Source organism: Chelmon rostratus, chromosome 13, assembly GCF_017976325.1.
Source record: "Chelmon rostratus isolate fCheRos1 chromosome 13, fCheRos1.pri, whole genome shotgun sequence".
Taxonomy (NCBI): domain Eukaryota; kingdom Metazoa; phylum Chordata; class Actinopteri; order Chaetodontiformes; family Chaetodontidae; genus Chelmon; species Chelmon rostratus.
The window spans coordinates 1,327,872-1,350,000 of record NC_055670.1 but is presented as its reverse complement, the minus strand read 5'-3'; the positions used below and the strand labels follow the sequence as shown (position 1 = coordinate 1,350,000).

The 22,129-nt window shown below is 43.0% G+C and overlaps 2 protein-coding genes across 4 annotated transcripts in view; both read left to right on the top strand.

The window, feature by feature from the left end:
* Nucleotides 1–2,696, top strand: part of LOC121616029 (diacylglycerol kinase beta) — a 97,271-nt gene extending 94,575 nt beyond the window's left edge. For both annotated transcript variants that reach the window (XM_041950618.1, XM_041950619.1), the window contains exon 25: nt 1–2,696. This exon is cut by the window's left edge and continues 1,061 nt beyond it. The gene's annotated coding sequence lies outside the window, so the exon portion shown is untranslated.
* Nucleotides 2,697–10,165: 7,469 nt separating this feature from the next.
* etv5a (ETS variant transcription factor 5a) lies at nt 10,166–21,807 on the top strand. 2 transcript variants are annotated; one of them, XM_041950411.1, is made up of 13 exons: nt 10,166–10,292; nt 12,151–12,291; nt 12,451–12,544; nt 12,676–12,723; nt 13,308–13,358; nt 15,219–15,342; nt 15,482–15,784; nt 15,919–16,241; nt 18,017–18,079; nt 18,500–18,568; nt 18,859–19,028; nt 19,138–19,239; nt 19,721–21,807. In XM_041950411.1, the coding sequence occupies exons 2-13, from the start codon at nt 12,244–12,246 to the stop codon at nt 19,949–19,951; spliced, it is 1,626 nt and encodes a 541-aa protein (XP_041806345.1). In that variant the 5' UTR covers nt 10,166–10,292; nt 12,151–12,243; the 3' UTR covers nt 19,952–21,807. The 2 variants fall into 2 exon arrangements, with proteins under 2 accessions (XP_041806345.1, XP_041806344.1); XM_041950410.1 differs by having other exon boundaries at nt 19,138–19,245.
* The last annotated feature ends 322 nt before the right edge of the window (nt 21,808–22,129 follow it).

Below are 22,129 nucleotides of genomic sequence, written 5' to 3'. Positions count from 1 at the left end.
CATTGCAGTTAATCTTTGCTCAGAACTTACTTGTCCTCTGTGGCACCCTTACCATCCAAATCAAACCGAATCAGCAGCAGCTCCTGTGCCATGTGCCACAGGACACTTCTAGTGGGTCAAGGATTGAAATAAATCCCCTCAAGGGTATAACAGCAGGGCCCCCAGGGTTTTTATTTACCAGAGCATTGACAGGGGCACTAAATTTATCCCTCTATTTCAGGGAGGGTCCATCTCTCCTCCAGTGAAACCCTACGCCTAATTACCGTGTCAAACATCAACTCACAATGTCAAGTGTGCTGTTAGAGCTCAAATCCCAGAGCCCACACCTCCTGAAAGTGCTGGGTGGCGTTAATACATTCATGATTTGTTTAACTAGACCAAATAAAGATGTGATGGTTATGGAGAAATCGACAGAAGTGGATGAATTATGTTTTCACCAGAGAAGATGGAAGATGACATCCAGAGACCAGGGAGCTTAGTCCAGTGTTTATAAAGAATGTACCCATATTACTGTACCCACAATATGGCAAGTTATATTATACAGTATGTGCAGAAAGAGTATATGTATATTTCAGAAACGTAGGCATCGCTCACTTATACTGTACACACGAATGTGTTTTTAATATATCATTGTTATTCATGTGGAAATGTTAGCATAGAGGGGCTCACATCAGTATTCTTTACTGTACAGAGCTGCTACACTCGCTCTCTGGAGGCAGTTTTCCACTTTGTCTCATTCAGATTGTTTTAGACTTGAATTTAGTGTCGTATCATTTTCTCTCTCTCAACTTGGCTTGCTCTTAGAAGAAACAAAGGAACAGCAAATACATCAAAATTACAGACTGGGTGACAAAATAATCTCATGGTTCACAGACTAGCTTTTTCAGAGCTTTGTCCATGGTCTGAATGGAGCCATCTCAAGTGCTTGTCCCGCGTGTCGGTTAAAAGTAGAACTAGACCAATAATAGAACTTACAGATACATCGCGTTAGTGAATATGTTGCCTGAAAAGACTTTGAATTTGCAGTACAGAAATAAATGTGCAGAAAACTGTAATTTTTAGGCAGTTTAACAAAACAAAGAGACTGCTAGTAGCTCTAGTATAGCTGAGTATAGTTGTGCTTTGTTTACCATGTTTTCTATGTTAGTTTAGCATGTCAGCATGTCAATGTTTGCTAATTAGCACTAAACACGATGGCAGGGGAATGTCATTAGTTTTTCAAGTATTTGTATCACAGTAGTCTTGCATAGCCAGACAAACTCCACAGTCTGGTGAATCCATTATGCTTCTGATATAGAGGAAAAACACTCTGGCTTGTTTGTATTTCTTTAAACCAAGCACAATCATCACACCATGCAGAGCCCAGGGTGTATGATCATTTAGGTTTTTACAATTTGTCCAGAGAGGACCATCAATGTCTGTACCCAACTTTATAAATTTCATTCAAAGCCATGAATCTGAAACTCACGAAGGCGCTAGAGGAGGATCAACAAAATCAGTAGAATTTTCATTTTGTGACCATGAATGTCTGTACAAACTTTCAAGGCAATGCATCCAATAATTGTTGAGATATTCAGTCAGTCGAAGTGGAGTGACTAACAAACTGAAAAATCCCTAGAGCCACGTGTGGCTAAAACAGTGTCTCCATTACAGAGTTAGTGCTCCAAAATCATCTTTCAACTGTAACATGAACAGATATATCTGATTTCTGTAACTCTCTAAGATTGATTTCAGCCCCAGAAAAAGGTTGCAGGTAGACCTGTACAGACCTTGAGCTGAGATTATTTTGTCACACACACACTTACTTGCATAAATTCTGATGTCAGTCCAAGCTGACTTGTGCACACTGGCATCTTCAGCGTGTCAAACTCAAAGAGAATGTAAATGTATGAATGATCTGTATGTGATGTGAGTTAGACCTCTGTGGAAAACAGCACCCTGCTGAAATGTGAGTGTTTACACTGCAGGGCAGGGGTAGATGTTCTGATGGTACAAACTGAGCTCCACTCTTGGGTCAGGCTTTGATGCCTTTAGACCCCGGTTCCCTTTAAAATACACTGAGTCGTCACTCTGGCACCCAGGCCCCATCAAAACAGACCATCCTCTGTGTATCCTCATACGCTGTAGATATTTACCACGCTGGATTTTGGGTCCCTCCGAACAGCAGGAACATCAGCTAGGAGGTTAGTCATGTGTCACTTTAATCCAACTCAGTGGTTTATGTTTAAATATACACCAACTAAAAGCCATGTAACATACCTGACATAACCTTAATACTGCAGCAACACCGTGGGAATGTCACAAGATAAGAAATACAGCACATCATTACCTTTTTCTCTTTAACTTGTAGTTGTCTTTATTGGAGCCTGGGTGCCAACAGAACTCAGTGGGATACGTGTGCATGTTTACAGTTACTTTACATTTATTGAAAGAATGGTTTTAGACAGCTGTATTACCAAGTGTATATATTTGTTTATAATATTTTATCTGAAGTTAACTTACATCACCGCATGCCTGCTGAAACAAAAGGAGAGTGAACAAAAAGGAGAGTGTGGATCAGACTATTCAAACTTATTTCTTGGCTTAAAAAGAATATTATCCAACATATTTATTTGTTGTGGTTTTCATTTTTTGGCAGCATGTTTATGATTGTGTGCAAGAAAAGGCAGGGAAGAAGCTCATTACATTAAAAAAAAAGAAGAATCCCACATGAAGTTTCTACCATTACAGCATCCATTTGTGATTTAGTGTGAAATCAAAGGGCAGCAACATGAAAGCCCACACAAATCCTGTCCATAAATCATGTTTGTTCCTGTCCTTTGAAGTAATCAATTGCCTTAACAGATAAATGGACGCGCTGTGTGCTCACAGCTTTGTACAGGGCTCACTCAGATGACAGGGGAAAGTAGAAATCATCAGATGGCATAGAAACAATGATTGTTTGCAGCAACATTTTCAATTTAGCCTGATTGTCAACAGCTGACCCACCGCATTCAGACAAAGAAAACGCAGACGATTCTATCAGTATTTGGCAACCCAGCATTTTTGAGTCACCCTAACCTTCAGTTAGTAGCAGAGGTTGGCTACATCATGCTAATGGACTGATGTCATTCGCTGCCACTGAACTGACCTTTATCAGCAAACAAGGGAGGTGATATCTGAGTCCAGCTTTATCTGCAGGTTGAGTGTCCTGAAATGCGTTATCTTTAAAATAAGGCAGCAAATCCCATAAAAAAAGAGCAAAACCAATAATGCATAGTCAGTCTCTCTATATTTTCTCAGCTGGGGCTACTATCCTGCCTGTGGAACTATGTTTTGGCACATATGTTCTTACTGAATTCTCTAAAAACATATTTCTTTTATCAAAAGGCTCAGTAATATCTTAAAACAGCTGGGCACTGTAGTTTTTAGCAAACATGAAATGGTAGATTTGTTGGGAAATATTTTCAGCGCTCCACTCTACTGTAGCGCTCTATTGAATATATCTGGATAACGTATATGGGACTGATTCAAAAACTACAGTGCCCACAGTCGTAATGATGGAACATGTCACCCAGTGCAACAGTGTGGCTCACTGAGGTGTTTTTATGAGTTTTTGGACAAAAGTAAGTCTGTGTCACAGTGAATGAATCTGTATCAGGCAGTATTTGTTTAGTAAGATAGATGAATTGTTGTCAGTTGTCATCATCAGCCTTATCCTTAATTTCATTTTGCTACAATTGAGACATTTGATTACTGGCTGGTTGTTAAGCATTAAAAAGCCACATAATCAGGTTCAGTACCACTATTAGACAAATCCAGCCTGGACACTCGGATATGCTGAGCAGTGATGTTCATTCCAGAAGCTATTTTGAGTCATTTTTATTACTTCAGCCAGCCTGGTTTACTTTGTCTTCAGTTTGAGATTTCTCATTTTCTGAGAATGATATTCAGTAAAAGAACACACATTTGTGATTCAGTCGGCTGTATCTGCAGTTTACAGACAGGTTTCCAGTTGTAAAAAGAGAGTCTAACCCTTTATGCAAAACAAATTAAAAACACATGCCCTCTAGTCTACTCAAGCTGTTGTGGAAAAGTTGATTTCTCCTTGTGCGATCTTTGAAATGCAAATTAGCGAGTGAGGAGGAAATGCTTTGGAAACCGATTCTGAGGATCCATCACAAACATCTGCCTCAGCCATTCTGGGGAAATATATTTATCTTGCAAAGAGTTAGATGAAAACATTGATACCACTTGTTATGTCAGTGCGTTTACTACAGAGCTGGGGGTGCTCAGTTTAGTTTAGGATTAACCTGTTCTGTTTCATTTGTTCAATCTGTACACAAACAGAAATATACAAGCAGCAAGTTGTGATTTTTAATGGGGAGTTAAGAGGTGTAGCTACTTCTTGACACACCACAGCAGTTCTCAGTTCTCATCCTCTCACAACATCTTGGAAGTTGAGATATTCAAGTCAGATTGAATATTAAACATAACTACAAGGAGCCAAATGGGAAATCTGAAGAACTTTGAACAGTGGAGAAATTTCAGATTTGGGAAATTGGCAAAAAGAAATACAGAAGTGCCATCCAATGGCTGGTGGCTCCAGAGCCACATTACATCGAAATAAAATATGCAGTTATTGGTTAAAACTAATACAACCTATTCTGCTACTTTAAAATGAGCTAAAAGAGTTTGTGTTTGTTTTCACTTGTGATAACCATCCTCAAATACATCATACAACAAAATAAGATCATTTACAATATTAGTGTGGAGTGCCTGCAAGGTCAGGACTTCTTCATTTTGTAATATTACTTGAAAACTACCACATGGAAATTACACAAGGATTTCCTGCTGTGCCATTCTTCCGCATGAATGCAGCATTACTGCTGCCGGATGCTGCCCATGAGCTGCAGTGGATTAACTCCCAGTAAAACCATAAATTGTGCCTCTTTAACATTTTTTTACAGGTGGAGCAATAGAGCTACAGTGTGCTAACTTTGCAGGTGTTGATTGGTGGATTTTTGAACTGAGCCAGCATATGCAGCTGTTCTGTCTTCATGCTAAGCTAAATCAGCAACCGGCTCCAGACTACAGATATGACAGTGGTGTCAATCTTTTCCTCAACTGCAGCATTCATGTCATATCAAGTTATTGTAATTACCCATTTCCAACCTGTTATTAGTGTCAACATCCAAGCGGTGTCATGAGTGTGGAAGTTGGATTTTTCTGATACCTCCAATATATTCAAATTGGATCTAAAAAAAACTAAACGAACAAGGGTGTCTGACATCAGCCAAAGTTGTTGTTCAATACAGTTTAACCCATATACGCTGGCTATTGTGTCATAGTGTCAAAGCACAGTATCTTTAAGCCTCATAGAGCAGCTCTGCAGTTGTCTTTGTTGTCTAAGTCTTAAGTCTTTTATGTGCAACATGTTACTATATAACATTTAATATCTGGGTCCTGTGTGATTTATAACTAGCACCACACAACTCTGTGTTCTTAATTAGAGGCACTTTCATTAATCAACAGAATCGCAGACATTTGCTTCCATCTGCTCCCCACATGTGGAACCATCTCAGGTCCCTCCCCCCTCCTTTTGCTTGGTCCAACCCCCCCTGCGAGGCAAACGTGGCTCTACATTCCTGACCGGTGTGATCCAGTTCTCATCCTGGGACCGATTTGCAGTGAGTGACATCAGAGGCATAGATACAGCAGAGCCCCGGCCGTGTATTGTTGATCTACATGTACACTAAATCATTAACTCATAGAACTAGGGTTTACAAAGTGGATCACTAATCAGATCCCACAACAGCAAAGTCATCACACAGCCTCAGGGGATTATTACAGGGTAGGAAAAGGCTACTGTATTTGTCCAAGGGGACAGTTAATCATAAGATCTGATTGAACTGTACATCTGTGATATGAAACTCCCCCCTCAGGGTGGTAGGGTAGGGGACTCTCAGCACACAGAGGGTCAAGGGCAGACCATCCCCCATGTTGTCCAGGACCTGATTGGATGAAAGAGTTGAAGATCAATATGCCCAGCCTCTGCAGTCTGCCCTGTGTCTGTCCCTACAGAATGTCACCCTCGCTTATTGTTAACATTTTACCAAATAAACAGATGAGGTTGAATATGCATTTGTCCCTTTTTTTCTTAGATCACATAAACTAATGAACACCTGGATTCCTGCTGAAGATGGTATGGATTGGTACTGGACACTGCATATATTTACTCACATGTGAACTGATCAGAATGTGTTCAATACTGTCTGTTAGTGCAGCCTGATAAAGACAGAAAGCTGATCTTTCATCTTTGTGAATCTTTTAAACAAATACAAATACATTAATCAACACCTGTGAGTCACTGACGACATTAAACAGACTGAGAGGAAGTCTGCGATGAGAATGACTGAGTGAGCAAATCATGAGACGACAGTGTGAAGAAGACAGCGTTTCTCCCTCTGAACTGTAGTGGAGCACAAGTATAAAGTATCACAGTACTTTATTAATTGTGTTCAGTTACATTTAACCATAGATAAAGGTATTATTCATTGCTATAACGTTGTGGTTGTCCTTAGGGTTTTTTCTTCTCTGATCACACACACATGCCGGTATGTTTAACAATTAGCTAGAGGAAATGGCTATATCACAGGCTGCTCTTGTCCCAGCAAGCTGTACAATTTATCAAACAGGCAACTCAAAATCTGATGAGGATTTAGCAGAGAATATGAAACAAATGCAAAAGGAAGTGGAGAATCATTTCAAACTCTCTACAAAGTGGTGTGTCATTTTTAGTCTACCCCTGTATAAGCACAGCTATGTGGATGGTTGGTCCACTACTGTGTTTCAGACTGAAATATTTCTACAACTTTGGAATGGATTGCCAAAACTTTTTGTGAAGACATTCATCAAAGTATTAGCATTGGAATTACATTTTGGCATGCTGACATTAGCATTTAGCTCAAAGCACGTCTGTGTTTATTACAGTTTTACATAGCTGCTAGCATGGTTGTAGACTCATTGTCTTGTTAAAAGTTACATGTGCACTTTGGTTTCAAGTGTGTTTTTTATCTCAGTCAGTTCAAATCTTAAACCTGTTTAGGAGCTCCTCATCATTTTTTGCAGTGTTTAAATATCCTTTTTATCCTTTTGGCCCTGATCTGTGGACCAGTAGCTTCCTACAGAGCAAGCAAAAGCAGAGAGAGAGAGAGAGAGAGAGAGAGAGAGAGAGAGAGAGAGAATGACGGAGAAGAGAAGAGAAAATGTCAAAGAAGAAGGAGGCAGTGAATTAAGAATGGGAGCGAGACAAGAGAGAGATAATAAAAGAAAGCATGGTTATACAACTCAGAAGAGGCTGCCTTTGGCAAGGCTTCTTGAGTACGGCTGCTAAGATAACAAGGCAGGAATTATCTCCCAAAGTGCTATTAATAGCAGGCAAGTCACATCTTGTCCCTCAGTGAGAGAGCATCCTGCGCCCAGAGGCACTACTTTCCCATTTTGACTCTTTGAAATGTGCAGTTTGACAGACATTTGCAAGCTAGGACAGACTGCTAGGCCTCTCAGTTATAGTGCTCTCACAAACTTGTGCCTCATCATCGCAGTGGCTGTTGTTTTACTGTGATAAGATTAAAGGTCAGGTTCTGAGAGTAGCCTATATAAGAGTTTGAATTCGAAAAGAAAAAATCTCCATGTATATGTACATTTGTGCATTGCTGATGACATGTTGACAGTTAAGAGAACAATCTCACCACAAGTTTAGGAATTTTACATATCAAAGTCTGTTTACAGGTCTTTGGGAGTACTACTGCATATGTACAAAAAAAATGCATAAAGCTTTTTGTGGATTGAGAGAGAATTGCACCAAATCTGACAAACTGCCAAGTGGTGTCACTTCAGTTTGAAAGTTTTAAAAAGAAAAAAAAAATCTGGAGTAAGAGGTTTGAATTAGAAAGAAGTGATCTTACCAGACCTCTGTAGCCTGCTCTTCATCTCTAACCATCTCTGAGTACTCACAACACACCTGAGTCTCCGACCAAAGTGTCAGCAGTCCGAGTTGCATTGTGAATAATGTAGGCACCAGGCAAGGAAGAAGAACGTGTGGAGTAAAAAAGATGATATCTCTGGTTGTGTTGTAGTGATTTTGAGTACTATTGAGCTAATTTGAACATAATTTGATCAATTCAGTGACAGCTGAGTAGTAGACTGATCACCTGATGATGACTTTGTGATGATCAAAAGCTGTACAGTAACTGAACAAACCTTTCTCCTTCATAGTTTCTTTGGAAAAAGAATGGAGAACTGTGGTATATTGCTGGCTGTACTTGTACATGAAGGATCATGGATGAGAGGCTCCAGGTGTAGTGTTTTTGTGCCATTCTCACCTGGAGGATTCTTAGTATCAGGATTAGCCCACATTACACCCAGGCAGCACTGCTGACCTGGCTGTTATGTCAGTGTCACACTAACCTACAGTAGTAGTCTATGAGGGAACAGGAAATTGGCGCTTTAAATCTTGCTTGGCCTTCGCGACGCCCACTCTCACAGTCGCAGTCATCCAGAAAGAGAAGTATGTACACAAGCAGCATGTCACCCTTTGCATATGGCACATTTATTTAAGGAAAGAGTAAGAACGGCAACACAATGTGCTCACTCTTCACACGCCTCCAAGTGACCACCCACCACATCCGCACCAGCAAAGAGGTGCACCATACAGTGGACCTGCAGGCAGTTGCTTTTGAAATAGTCCTCTGCTGTTTAATGCTTCACATACATGTACAATTGAATTTGACAGTGGATTTTTTTAAGTCCTCTCACCTCCACATTTCTCAGTGCTACATCTCCAAGTGGAGCCCATATCCTGAAAGACAAGCTGTTTGCCTTTGTCCTCAGTGCTCCGGGATGTCAATCAAAGATAGCACTGCATCCTATCTGTCAACTACACGTGTGTTTGTCTGTTCTTACTATTATTGTCTCTGTCATAATCTCTGCATCACACACAGAGTACATGAGGGATTCCTAATTTGGTGACTGAGGTGATAATGACCAAGGTTATTTATGTATGACCTCCAACCTTTGGGTTTCATCAGCCGCTCCCTCACACACATATAGTGGGCAAACACTCAGACACAAGTCATGATATGTTTTTTTCTTTGAATTCTGACATTCAAACTTGGGAAGGTCATTTTAAAACTGTGGAACTTAAAGATATTTTATCCTCTGATGAAACCAACTAATGGTTCCAAAATTTCCACTACTCATTCAAGGTGACTGGGCTTTTGCTGTCACTAGAATACCAGGCAGGCAAACTCAGTTGCCTCTGTTGAATTTCTTCTCTAAATTCACTTATAGCTTTTTCTTAACTGATGGCATTATTATATGAAAAACCTACTGACCATGTTGCTTTAAATTGAGCCTTACTTATCAGATTGTGTGCAAATATAATGACTGATGCAAGTTATGATTTGTATTTGTTTATAGATAAATATATAGTCCAGGATTTTGCATTGAAAAACAGCAAACAAACAAATGTAAACATTTAAACAAGGCCAGTAATGCTTGGAATTGGACAGCAGTATTTTAGATGCAAGTGCTCTGAAACATTTGTGGTTTGAGGTATTTAACCTCTGTAGTTCCAATAATCCATTAATTTCTATCATTTAGCCTACTTTAAGTACATTTTTTTGTTTTAGATCCACACTGATTATCTGTCATTTTGGTCTTTCCCCTGAAAGACAAATATGTTGCATTACTGCACTGTTAAAATAAACTTAAGATCATAATGGTATGTTCTGTGTGGTACAGTGTGTCACAGTGTGAGTGTACTACTCTATCACTGGAGTCCAGGCAAAGTCAACTAGAAACTGACGTTGCGACAGCAGCCTCAGTGTAGGATTTATACTTTAGTATATTTCCATTGCAGCTGGCCCTTTAACGACACATCTTGGCATTGATGGTTGAAAAAAATGTGAATGAAATCCAGCCATTCATAAAAATAGGACACAGCTACGCTGTGATTGGCCAAACTGAGCCTCATGCATAATTCATTAGCTCCGGAGTAGCTATTGGCCACTTACTTAATCGACAGGCTCAATCAACCAATCAGTGTGTGTCTCTGCGTGCCGCTCGAGCCCAGGGGAAAACCGACCGGGCCATTAACGAAAAGCTCAGTCAAGTTTTGTGAGTCGAAGGAGGCACATCAGTTTATCCGTGCGCAGACGACTACCCGACTATCGACACATTGTTTTTGTATTTGTGGATATTTCTATCGCATTCTTTCGATATAGAGGAGATATATGTACACAGACAAGGTAAGCCCCACTATTTATTTCGGCGAGAAGTTCCTTTTATGAAGCTCAAGTATGGCTAGATATTTTCTGACGCTCTTTTTAGACTACAAATAAGCGCAACGCCATCTTATTTAATGATATTTACTTTGGCAACCATTTTATATCGGCTTCGTTCTTTGTAAAATAGCCGTGTGTTGTATTTAAGCCGAGCGTGTGTTGTGTTTGGTCCCTGGTTTATCTGCGTGGATGTTGGCTGAGGCTTATCAGCGCGGTCAGGCGGCTGTTTGTGATTTTATGAATGGACGGGGCATTTTTTTCTGCCTCTGTGTTTCCACACGGGTCGAGTTTCACTTCATTGAGAAAAACAAGGGAGGGATGGGTGGGGGAAGGGCGGGGAGGAGGAGGAGGAGTGGAGGGGGAGGCGGCAGGGGTGTCGGGTGATCGCCGCCCCCCAGCAGCGGCCCCCCAGCCTCGGCTGATACTCAGAAGTTTTAACGAAAATGTCGTTATTTTTGTGATGTTGTCGCAGTGGTAAAGTTGGTGTGAATTACGCAGTATCTAACTTTGACTGTTTACTTTTTGACACTGCAGTGACTGTGGAGCTGTAGTAAAAATCACAGGCTCACGGTCATAGCTGCATGTGCTCAACTTTGTCAAGTTTTTGGTGCGTTACATTATATTTTTCTATTTTTCTTGAGGTTCATCTTAGTAATACTATTACATAGAAGTACTGGGTCATCACTGTAGTTATTTTTTTGATAATACAGTAACTTAAATCCTCACATTTAAAAACAGAAATTTAAGTCTCCCCTCGTGCAGTTATATCTTCACTGTTATCCTTGTCTTAACCATGTGTGGATTGCATGGCACAGCATGGGCTTTAAAGTTGATAATGCTAACTTCTTACTGTTAATTGAGTGGTGTGCTTTGTGAACATACGCCACAAATGAAGGCATGCAAGGAGCTAATGTATTAAGTGGTGTCTGTGCTCCACGCCTGTAATTATTGCCCAGCAGCTATCCTGTATTTGTCATCTATTAACAGGAGATAGAGGAGTGAGTCACATCACTCTGCTGAGAGATGTGAGGATAGAGGGCAGTGTTAGTGATGTAGCCTTGCATTATTGTTGTTGAAAGGGAACTTTTTTTATTCATAGTGTTTCTAACTTATTGCACACAGGGGGGTGGGGAGTTTGGGTTCAGCAACTCGAACAGCAGTATTGTCACCCAGCAAAAGCTTCTTTAAGACACTAATCAGCTCTATGGCTGACCTTTCTTCGATCTCGTTTGGGAGGCTTTGTGCACGCCATAGACCATAGATGGACTCTGAAGAGTCACATTTCCAAGTCCTTCACTCACGATCTCCCTGCTGATTATAGTGGAAAGTAATGGCCACAGATGGCCAGTGAGTGTAGCTTATATAACTGTCTACTGAATAACTCCATGTGTTCTGTAATGGCGGTGTGTTTGAATTGTGCCGCGTCCTCTCACTCTGCACCGCCGTGTTCAAAGAGCTGTTTGTTGGTTAAATAAAGGGCTGACAGAAGATGGTGGCCTTGTTGCAGCATCAGAACATGATGCTGGTTGGGAGGTCCGTGTGCTCGGTACTCGCTCGAGTGCCAGTTGTGCTGCTACATAAACACATAATGAAGCCCAGCACTCAGTATGGCCTCAAAAATTATAACCAAGGTCAATCACAATCGCTTTAAAACAGTCTAACCAAAAACTTACATACTTAATAGTAAGGTCATGCCATTATTTTGGCCACTCTTCGAAAGATTTTATTTTTATATTTTTCAAAGATGATGTTTCTTGCTGTGTAAGTATGAAAATTTTTATCTTACCCCGCTTGATGTTTCCACTTTCAATCTGTTTTCCAGTGACCCACAAAGTGACCCAGGCACTGTCGCTTTAAAGCGAACACCTCCCCTCCCCCCATTATTGGAGCCCCCCCCCCCAATTACCCAGATAACATGGACGGATTCTATGACCAGCAAGTCCCATTTATGGTCCCACCCAGTGTAAGTGGACACATGCCAGCATCAAACATCACATCCTCACACTCAATCCGTGCCTCGGTGTTATGGGTGGACCACCTTCTGGTCTTTGTAGATCACTGTACATTTATAGCACACTTCTGTTAATGGTTTGACATTTCTCCATCTTTTCTTTCCCATCAGCACAAGTCTCAGGTGGAGGAACCATCTCACAACAGGCCTCTAAACGACAGGAAAAGGAAATTTGTCGACACAGAGCTTGCCCAGGACACAGAAGGTAACAGATAGTTAGTGCAAATGTTAGCTGCCACAAAAACATGTGCGAGTATCCCTGTACGTACAATGTTTTAACGTGTTATTGGATTGGTGGGAACCTATACTCAATATCTTTCACCACTTGATTTCCAGAACTCTTTCAAGACCTCAGTCAGCTGCAAGAGATTTGGATTGCGGAAGGTGAGTTCTTTGTTAATTTCATAATAGTTTTATCTTTCAGTTTCCTCTGTTGTTTTCTGATGATAAAAAGTCCTCCATTTATTAAACACTGCAAAATCATTTTGGTGTAATTATTTGGGTTTTGTGAAATTAATTTTTTACTTCACGCCACTACGATGACCCACCACAGCGTGTAATATGGAGGAGACGTCTTATCTCGTAGCCCTTTGTTTGCAAATGGTGAACACAATGAAATTAGGCAAGTTTTCAGATTGAAGATTAACTTGATGAGAATGTGAAATATTGCTGTTTTTGTGCTAGCAACTAGAGCAAGAAGATCAAAGTCCTGTGCATGAGAAACTGCTGTCCAAGACCTCTTTTGGATTCCCAAGAGTTGGCTTTTTTCACTCGCTCACTATCTTCCTTTTTACATGACATTTTTTTTACATTACTATGTTTTGTCGCTTTTCCTTGTTTTTTTTCCCCCCATGTCCACGTTTCTTGGACACATAAAGGTGTCCGTGCTAGGTTGCTGGCTATAGAGAAGTCAGAAGGGCTGTGTGTTTGATTGTTCTCACGTGCGTCACTCTCCTGTGTCCTCACAGCCCAGGTGCCCGATGACGAACAGTTTGTCCCAGATTTCCAGTCGGATAGCTGTGAGTACCTGATTTGTTTTGTTCACTTCTGAAAACTGTGAGTCTGTGTGTGTTCCCTGAGCAGAATCTGTAACTGCTGGTTAGACATCAGTCAAACTTGCTGATGATTAGAATCTTTTAGTCCAGCAGAGATTCAAATGGCGGAGGCAATTCAGTCTGATTATCAAGTTATATTTTCGCACAACTCCATCAGGTATTTTCACCTCTATAAAAACTGCATTCATTTGTTTTTATCAAAAATTGCTTTGTCCAGCTGACAACAAACATTGTTCTTCGTCTTCAAAACACAGCTCTGGGAACGGCTGCTCTCTTCCTCCCTCCCTCCATTTTGAGTTTAATCAGCCGATTGGCATGGGGCATCACATGAGCCAAGCTCCTAATCTGATTTCACACTTTCCCGCATTCAGGCCCTGCTGCTGAAGTGGGCTAGATTCCAGTGAATAGGGCAGCTTCAGAGCTGCCTGTTTCAGTCCTCCTCCCCAGAGCTCACATCCCGAGTCTGCACTGTCTGCACCACGTCCCCCAAACGGCTCCACACAGCCTCCTGTTTGTCTCTGCACATTCCCCTCAGGCTGCAGCTGAGGGATACATTTGAATTATGCCCAATGGAGCGCTTTATGATCGCCCCCCCCCCTCCCCTCTGTCCTTCTGAGTTTATGTTTTTGTCTGATGCGTAGGAGGTGGAGACAGGGTGTGGTTGCTGCCTGTCTTTGGCAGGGCTGCCTTTTTAAATCTTGGTTAATGTGGCAAAGCAAGCTGTAAACTGACCACTAACCCACGGTGCTGTAACACAGTGTTGAGGCTGATGCATTGACATGTAAGTATTTATATGGATGGCCCCGTCCAAGGTTGTGTTGTTTTACATAGTTGGCTGATTTGGAGTAGTCCTTGACCTCGTGCTGTCAGTAAGAAGTGTGTGTGTGTTTGCGGCTATGTGTCAGATGCAGAGAAGTGAGTTTGGCAGTTGCCAGGCTGCAGGCCATTCTGTCTCACAAATTGCCTGTTCACCAAAAGCAGATTTTCTGATATGAGCTGCAGTCAGTAGGACATAACGTGAAACACCGGTGCACTGACCCATGTCCGAAGTATGTATAATTTAGCTCTGTAGTGGAGGAGCAGTCTCAGTTTGGAAAATTTTTTAACTGAGATGTTGCAGGACAGGAGTTTGCATGTTGTTCTTTAATCCGCCCCCTCGCCCTCCTTGAGAGTGAGAAACGATGCCTAATCTCCCCATTATTTACTGTTCTCTCTGTGTGAAGAGTCTCGCTCAAGCCATTGGGTATCGCTGCGCGCAAAGGGGAGCTCACGTGCCCATTGTTAGCTCTGCTTAGGTCCATCAGCACCACGGGTGATTTATTTGGCTCCTGCTCCTCTGTGCCCAGGGATCTAGTTTCTGCCTAGCTATTATGTGGCGCCCCGGAAACTGCAGCCGATACGCAGAAAGCTGCAGTTAGTGTATAATGGTTACAGCACGGGAGAAGAAAATCATTCATCGCCATTAGATTACAGCCACACTGATTCATGGGTATTGGTATTGGCCTGCCCTAATGGGAATCAGACGAGAAGTTTGATAGCTTTTGTGTGTATAGTGCAGTTAGTCTCATGCTACCTAGCAGTGGTGGATAGATGGTTGTTTTCAGAGCCTAGAGACGACCATCATTAGGGCAGATGATGAATTGCTAAGTGGCTCTGTCAGTTGAGGGAATACTCAGACATTGTCCATACATCCATTTATCCATCGGTTCCAAATGTGGTTAAGATAACTGCTGCGCTTCTGTTTATGCCATCAATTAGGTGATATCTGGAGTTTATCTAATGCACTCAGTTGTGTTTCTTCTCTGTATGTCTGCTCATATCTAGTGATGTTTCATGGCCCGCCACCAGCCAAGATCAAGCGAGAGCTGACTCCCTCCAAAGAGCTCTCTCCCTGTCGCCAGGACAGGAGTCCCATGCCCTACGGAGAGAAGTGCCTTTACAGCCACAGGTATGTAGTGGATAATTACATTTGCGGTCTACCAATCTACCAAGAGCAAGGCAGCAGACACTGAATGGCATACTGATTAGCTATCCCTCTGTGGTTAAAGGTTTTTTTTTGTGTGTGTGTCCCATCTCACCATCCACAGTGCCTGTGACAGGAAGCCCACTCCAGGGTTCAAGCCATTAACTCCCCCCTCAACACCTGTCTCTCCTTGCGGCCCTACCAGCACAGCAGGAACACACCCACTGAGTGAGCAGGCCCCCCCTCCTCACCCCCACGTAGCCAATCAGACCCCAAGGCCACATCCAGTACACGTGCAACAGCCTATAACGGCAAACATTGGATCTCCGAACCAGCAAGCACTCCCAGTCCACAGCCACAGCCCACCCTTCGCTGTGCCCTGTGCACCCATCAACCAGGATGCCAACCACTTCACACCTGAGCACAGGTGAGCACTCACAGTTGAACCTCTTTCTGGTGATGGGATTTTGTCTTTCAGTGTTTCATTTAGTCTCAATATGAGTGGCGTTTGAGAAAAGAGGCTTGACCACATTCTCTTGCTACTTTCCCTTCCATCTGTAGGTTCCAGAGGCAGATGTCCGAGCCATGTCTACCTTTTCCCCCATCAGAGAGCCAAGGGCGCCCCCAGTTCTTGCCCCAGCCTGCCGGCAGCAACAACAACAGTCTGCAACGTGACAGCCGGCCACCATACCACCGGCAGATGTCAGAGCCATTGGTAGCTGTGCCTCCCCAGGGTTTCAAGCAAGAGCTCATCGACCCACGATACACCGAGCAGGGCGTCCCCACCATGGGGCCTCCAGGTCCACCTCCAGGCCCTCCGCGTCAGGCTTCTTTCCACCCAATGGCCATCAAGCAGGAGCCTCGAGATTTCTGCTTTGACTCTGGTGAGTAGCAGGGTTTGGTGAAGAGAAGCAGTCCACAGGGAAGAGTCCATTACCTCTTAAGATGCCCCTGTGGAGTTTTCTGCATATCTACTTCTCTGAACTAGCTCAGCGAGGAAGTCCATTGGTCCCTTTGTGAAAGTAAATGTCTATGGCTATGTGCAAGTGGAGTGGACAGAGGGTGAGGAATTTGCCTGGCCATGTTTGTTCTGGGCACTAACACATGCCTATGACTTTTAGCATGCAGGAGAGGTCTGGGTGCACAGGTGTTCATTTCACACAAGCACTCTTAGCGCGCGTGTTAGTGCCTCAAAGTCTAATCCACATCATTCCTCCAGAGTCAGTGCCAGTAGAGTAAAAGTGGGTCTTTTAGCTCAGCCTAAGCCTCCAAGGGCAAAAAGTAAATGGGTCATCCAGCCAGGTGCAAAAAACCTCTTCACCAGGCCTACCTGGAATAGATCTAGGCCAGTGCCCTCAGAGGACTTTGTGACCTGCGGCGCAGCAGGTTGATTGTAAGAGCCCGGTAATTCTCAACTTTGTTTGACAGAATACACAAGGGGCCAAATGGTGCCAGTCCTCTCCAAAAGTCTTGTCAAACAGTCGTGGCAGAGATGCTGTTTACTCACATGGCATAAATCAAACGGGCCAGAGCTACTGTCGGTGAATTGTTTGATCCTAACGCCCACACACCCAGCTGTTGTCCGTGCTCTGATGCATTAACATCCTCTTTTCCTGAAACTGCAAATTTTTTTAATCTTTTCTCGCTCACTCACTCTCATATGCTCTCATTCCTTTCCTGCCTGGTGGGTGACCGGCTGGCCGGGCAGTGATGTAATGACAAATCCTCTTAGCTTCTTATGGCCTTTAAATACCTACGTCACAGAGGCCTAGTACCTCTAAATGGATGGAAGAAGTGCATGTTCAGCATACCGACATAGAACATATTGTTACCACAGCGTTGGTGGTCGACAGGCTGTGACAATACCATTTATGTAGATTTAAGGCCACAATTTGAATCTGTGCATTTGGCACACGTTTTTCTTTCACTTCATCTTTCTTTTCTGTTTCTCTTCATGCATTGTAAGACAACAGTTACTTCCTGCAGACTCTCCTAGAGTTTGAACAGGAGGAGACAGAGACTTAAGGAAACACTTGCTCAAGATTGATCTCTGGCTCTCTTATCAGTAGACAGGAAACAAAATAATGGGTGGTGGTGGAGATGGTTGGTACTCAATGCAGAGACACTGAGAACGGAAGACAGGCCTCGACCCCTCAGGGGGGAGGACTGGTGTAACTTGATTGTCATTGAGATTTAAAACAGCAACCGTAGTGCTAATCTTATTTCCAAGCTTGGTGGACATGCAAGGGATGTTGTGTGCTGTGCAGTCTACTGTGGTCTGGGCTGTAGTCCACTCCTGGGTGTGTGGGTGGGATTAGCCATTTTTCCACCCAGTCGTCGGAGCTGCATATGAACATGGCCATTGGTTGGCTAGAAAAGCAGCCACCATGTGTCTTGACTCTTTATGCCCATTCTAAATATTTATCAATGGAATATAGCTTATAGAATTAATATAGCTTGGACTGAATGTCTCCTCCTTAAACAGCAAACCAGACAAACTGCAGTTAAGTATCAAAGACATGTATCTTAGTACACAGTGGAAGTGATCCAAATATATCTGTCGGCTGCGAGGTGGATTTTGATGTATTACACATTTGATATGACAGTGAGGATGTCTCTGGTCTAAATTTATACACCCTTCTTCTTTTTTTTTTTACAGAAGTGCCTAACTGTCAGTCATCATTTGGAAGAGCAGGGAGCTTCTACCAAAATAACCATGAAAGTAAGTTCAGATTATTGTCTGCTTTTGTCTTTTTATGTCTCAGATGTCTTAGATGTTTGAATTATTTCATTAGTCAAGTCCATTCTTAGTGACCCTGACCCTTATGACTTATGGAGCTGCTGAAAGATCACCACTGGTGATCGGTGAAAGAATAGCAGTCAGCAGCACTGAAATGACAGCTCAAGTGGAAGTGAATCTATCAATGAATCCCGTGGAGCTGCTCCACATGCAGTGCATTTCTCACATCAGCAGCGGGCAGAAGCTGCCCAGCTGTGTATATTGCTTTGCAAGCAGTTTGAATCTCTGGGTTGAACATGGTCAATGGCCTTCACGTCAGAACAAAAGCCTGTATCCCACGCTCAATCTGCTGTCCCACTTTCACCCACTTAAAGTTGCATTTCTTCCTTTTTTCAATTTCAGGTTTCTCCTTTGACAGAGATCCTCAGATGTACTTTGATGATACCTGCGTGGTCCCTGAAAGATTAGAAGGTAAACTATCAAAAAGATGTTAATATAAACCCAAGGTGTATACAAAAGTGCTAGATACTGTATGCACATAAAGTGGGCTACTGTGGGCATTTTCTGGGACAGAGTCCAGTCATGGTGCATAATGAACAGCAAGTCCACTTCACAGTGACCATCTGGCAGGAATGTCTCACCACACTGTGGAGTACAGTGCTGACTGACACTTTTCTTTTTCTTCACTCTTTCCACTTCTGCCTTTTTTTTATTTCTCTCTCCTCTCTTCTGCTGCTGTTTCCCTCTTCTTCCACTCGCAGGAAAAGTAAAACAGGAACCCTCTGTCTATCGAGAAGGACCTCCCTACCAGCGCCGTGGCTCCCTGCAGCTGTGGCAGTTCCTGGTCACGTTACTGGATGATCCAGCCAATGGCCACTTCATAGCCTGGACTGGTCGTGGCATGGAGTTCAAGCTCATTGAGCCTGAGGAGGTCAGTCCCCACTGTCCACAACTGGTCTATGTCTTCTGTCCAGTTCTACTACTCCTACAAGTTTGTAGTCTATGGATTCATGTTGATCTAATTGCGTGTGTGGTCTCAGGTGGCTCGTCGCTGGGGTATCCAGAAGAACAGACCAGCCATGAATTATGACAAGCTGAGCCGCTCCCTGCGTTACTACTACGAGAAGGGCATCATGCAGAAGGTAAAGGCACGTCCACTCTTTTGTTTTCTCTCCCTCCACCCTCTTACCTCAGCAACTTTGTGTGCTGCATGGGGGCTAAAATGATCTAGTTAGTGCTATTTGATTTAAACAGTGGGGGGTGCTCTAATGTAGACTCTTATCACAGCCAGCGGTTAGACAGTTGCAGTGAATGCTACCCTGCTGGACACATTTCTTCTTCTACCAAGTGTATTAGTCTATTTATGTTTAGTGTTTGCTATCTCAGATGTCAGCCAGATCCAGATCAACGTTTTGTAATTCTTACATTTCATCTGAAAAAATACATGTATGGGTATGGGTTGGCTCAGAAGTCATACAACAATACCATTGTATCAAGAATCTGTAAAGGAAATGACACATTTACAAATATGATGTTAGAATGGTTTACATTCAACATATACAAGCAGTATTAAACAGGGGGTTTCGTATGTAGGTCAAATATGTGTTCTGTTTTGTTTCTCAGGTGGCTGGTGAGAGGTATGTCTACAAGTTTGTGTGCGACCCCGAGGCTCTCTTCTCCATGGCCTTCCCTGACAACCAGAGGCCCAACCTGAAGGTCGACCCGGACAGCCTGCCGGGGCTGGACGACGACACCGTGCCCCTCACCCACTACGACGACACTGCTCCGTACCTGCTGGATGCCGGGGAGCAGTGTGTGGCGGGCTTGCCCTTTCCAGATGGCTACAGCTACTAGCGAGACGCAGGGTCCTGCCGCACAACACACATGTACACACAAACACTCCCAAAGTCTCTTGACGCCCACTCTTAAAATCCAGAGCTGGAACTGCTGAGCTGCTTGGACAGAAAACCTGGCGCTCCGCTCCCTCGTGGTTCTTTCTCCTGCTCCCTGGAAAACCTTCAGAAAACTCTGTTAGCTCCTAAGCTAAGAATGAATGAGGGGAAAAACCTGCGACAGCTCGTCGACTGCACCACCATATGAGAGAGAGAAAGGGAGAGGGTTGTGAAGCCAGTGAGGGTGAACTGGACTCGGTAGCTCTGCCCACCTTACAAGCTTCCTAAAGTAAGGCAAGGGGCTGCTGTTGCTATGGAGACCAAATGAAGTGAGGCCACACACCGCCAACTTTAAAAGAATGGACAGACCCCCCCCCCAAGACTGAAAGAGTTGTTGCATTTCTGAATTTGTGACAATCTGCTTTTCTTAAAAACAATCGAATAGCCAACAGAGTAAGAATTAAGCAACAAATCTATTGAGATATTCTAAATGCAGCACTATTCTATAGATGCCTTTTCGAGTCCCCCTCCCCATTTCCATGTCACCACATCTGATCTACAAGATCCGTGAAAGGGCTTTAATTTGCAAAGACGGATTGACAAGAAACAAAACAACACACCATGTTCTACACCCACGAATCAGTTTGTTTCCTGTAGATAGAACTCTTTTTTTCTTTAATACGCCAGCTGTTCTACTGTTTTGTTGAAACTTTAGAGACCCAGAACTCTCAGGTGTCTGGGGCATTGCTGTATTTCAGGCTAGTTGGTCGGGCTGCTCTCTCGTGTAAATGTTCCGTTCTTTCATCGTTCTGCCTGTGTACGAGATTGTATCTGCTTCCCTTTAGAGACTGCACCCCATGGTAGGAGCCCACAGTCTATACAGTACACTCCTCTTATGTCTGTTCATCATTGCTGGGTCTTTTTATTGAGATGGTTAGCACTCCATCTCTGCCATTTCAAAAGGGATACATGACGCAAGTACATATTTTCCCAGAGGGGTTGATAATTCCTAAAAGCCTAAGAAGTTATTATGTATGGTAAATGGTCACATTTTGTATTTCTGTCTGGGTGCTTGCTGTTTCCTCGGCAGTGTACTAGTTCCTCTGATGCACCAGTATGGCAGGAGCATCAGGACGTTGCATGCAAAAAAAAGAAGGGTGACATTTTGACACCCTCTTTTGGACACCTCTCTGCCAATCACAAGTTGTCAACAGGGAACTTCTGCTTCTCTTTGCATGGTGTAATCAGTCAAGACTGTGTGTCCACTAACATATCGCTTTACTGTCTTTGGACAAAGAAGATAATTGTGATATTCTCTGCATTTTTTTGTGTTCATTATATATGTTTCTGAATGGGGGCAAAGACAAACGTATATAAAGTATATATTTTTGCTATAAGGCCGCATTTGTTTTGATTTTGATGTATAAGCTGTATAGTTCTGGCTCTACTAGACATGTACCTTTTTAAAAACCAACCTTGGTCCTTATGCTACTACTGCAGACTGTTTCTTTAAGAGGCCTCTGTAATGGGTTGGAGAATGGATGAGAAGATATTATTATCTTGCCTATAGTGTGTGTCCGTGTGGGTGTGTGTCCGTGTGGGTGTGTGTCCGTGTGGGTGTGTGTGTGTGTATGTAAAGGCCAGAGTTCCAGCAAAGACCACAGTGAAGACACACATTATATCATGGGATCCAGCCCAGGCATGGGGATTGTCTGCACTTGTATAGGCTTCAGTCCCCTCCCCTCACAATGTGTTTCTTACACTGCTGAGTTTATTATAATCTGTACTGGGTACAATAAACAGTCCTTTATGCTTCACTGCCTGCAGTCCTGGTGTGTTTCATCATTTCTCCCCCCTCCCTTCTTGCACTCAGTCAGCTGACTGGCTGCTGGGGTCTGGCAGTCACTGTGCTTGACCAGGCTCATTTCTGAGTCACATGCCTCAGATTTTTTTCTGATACCTTTCTTGGTAAATGATTACTTTTTTAACCTGGGGAAACACTCACTCCATCCATTTCATTTTCTAAATGCCTTAAAACTCTTTTTTTTCTCTTTTATTTGTCCCCATGATGATAGTGTCTAATGTTTATTGGGCTGTTTCTCAGGCACAAAGTTAAAACTATGTAGGTTACAGGTTACCT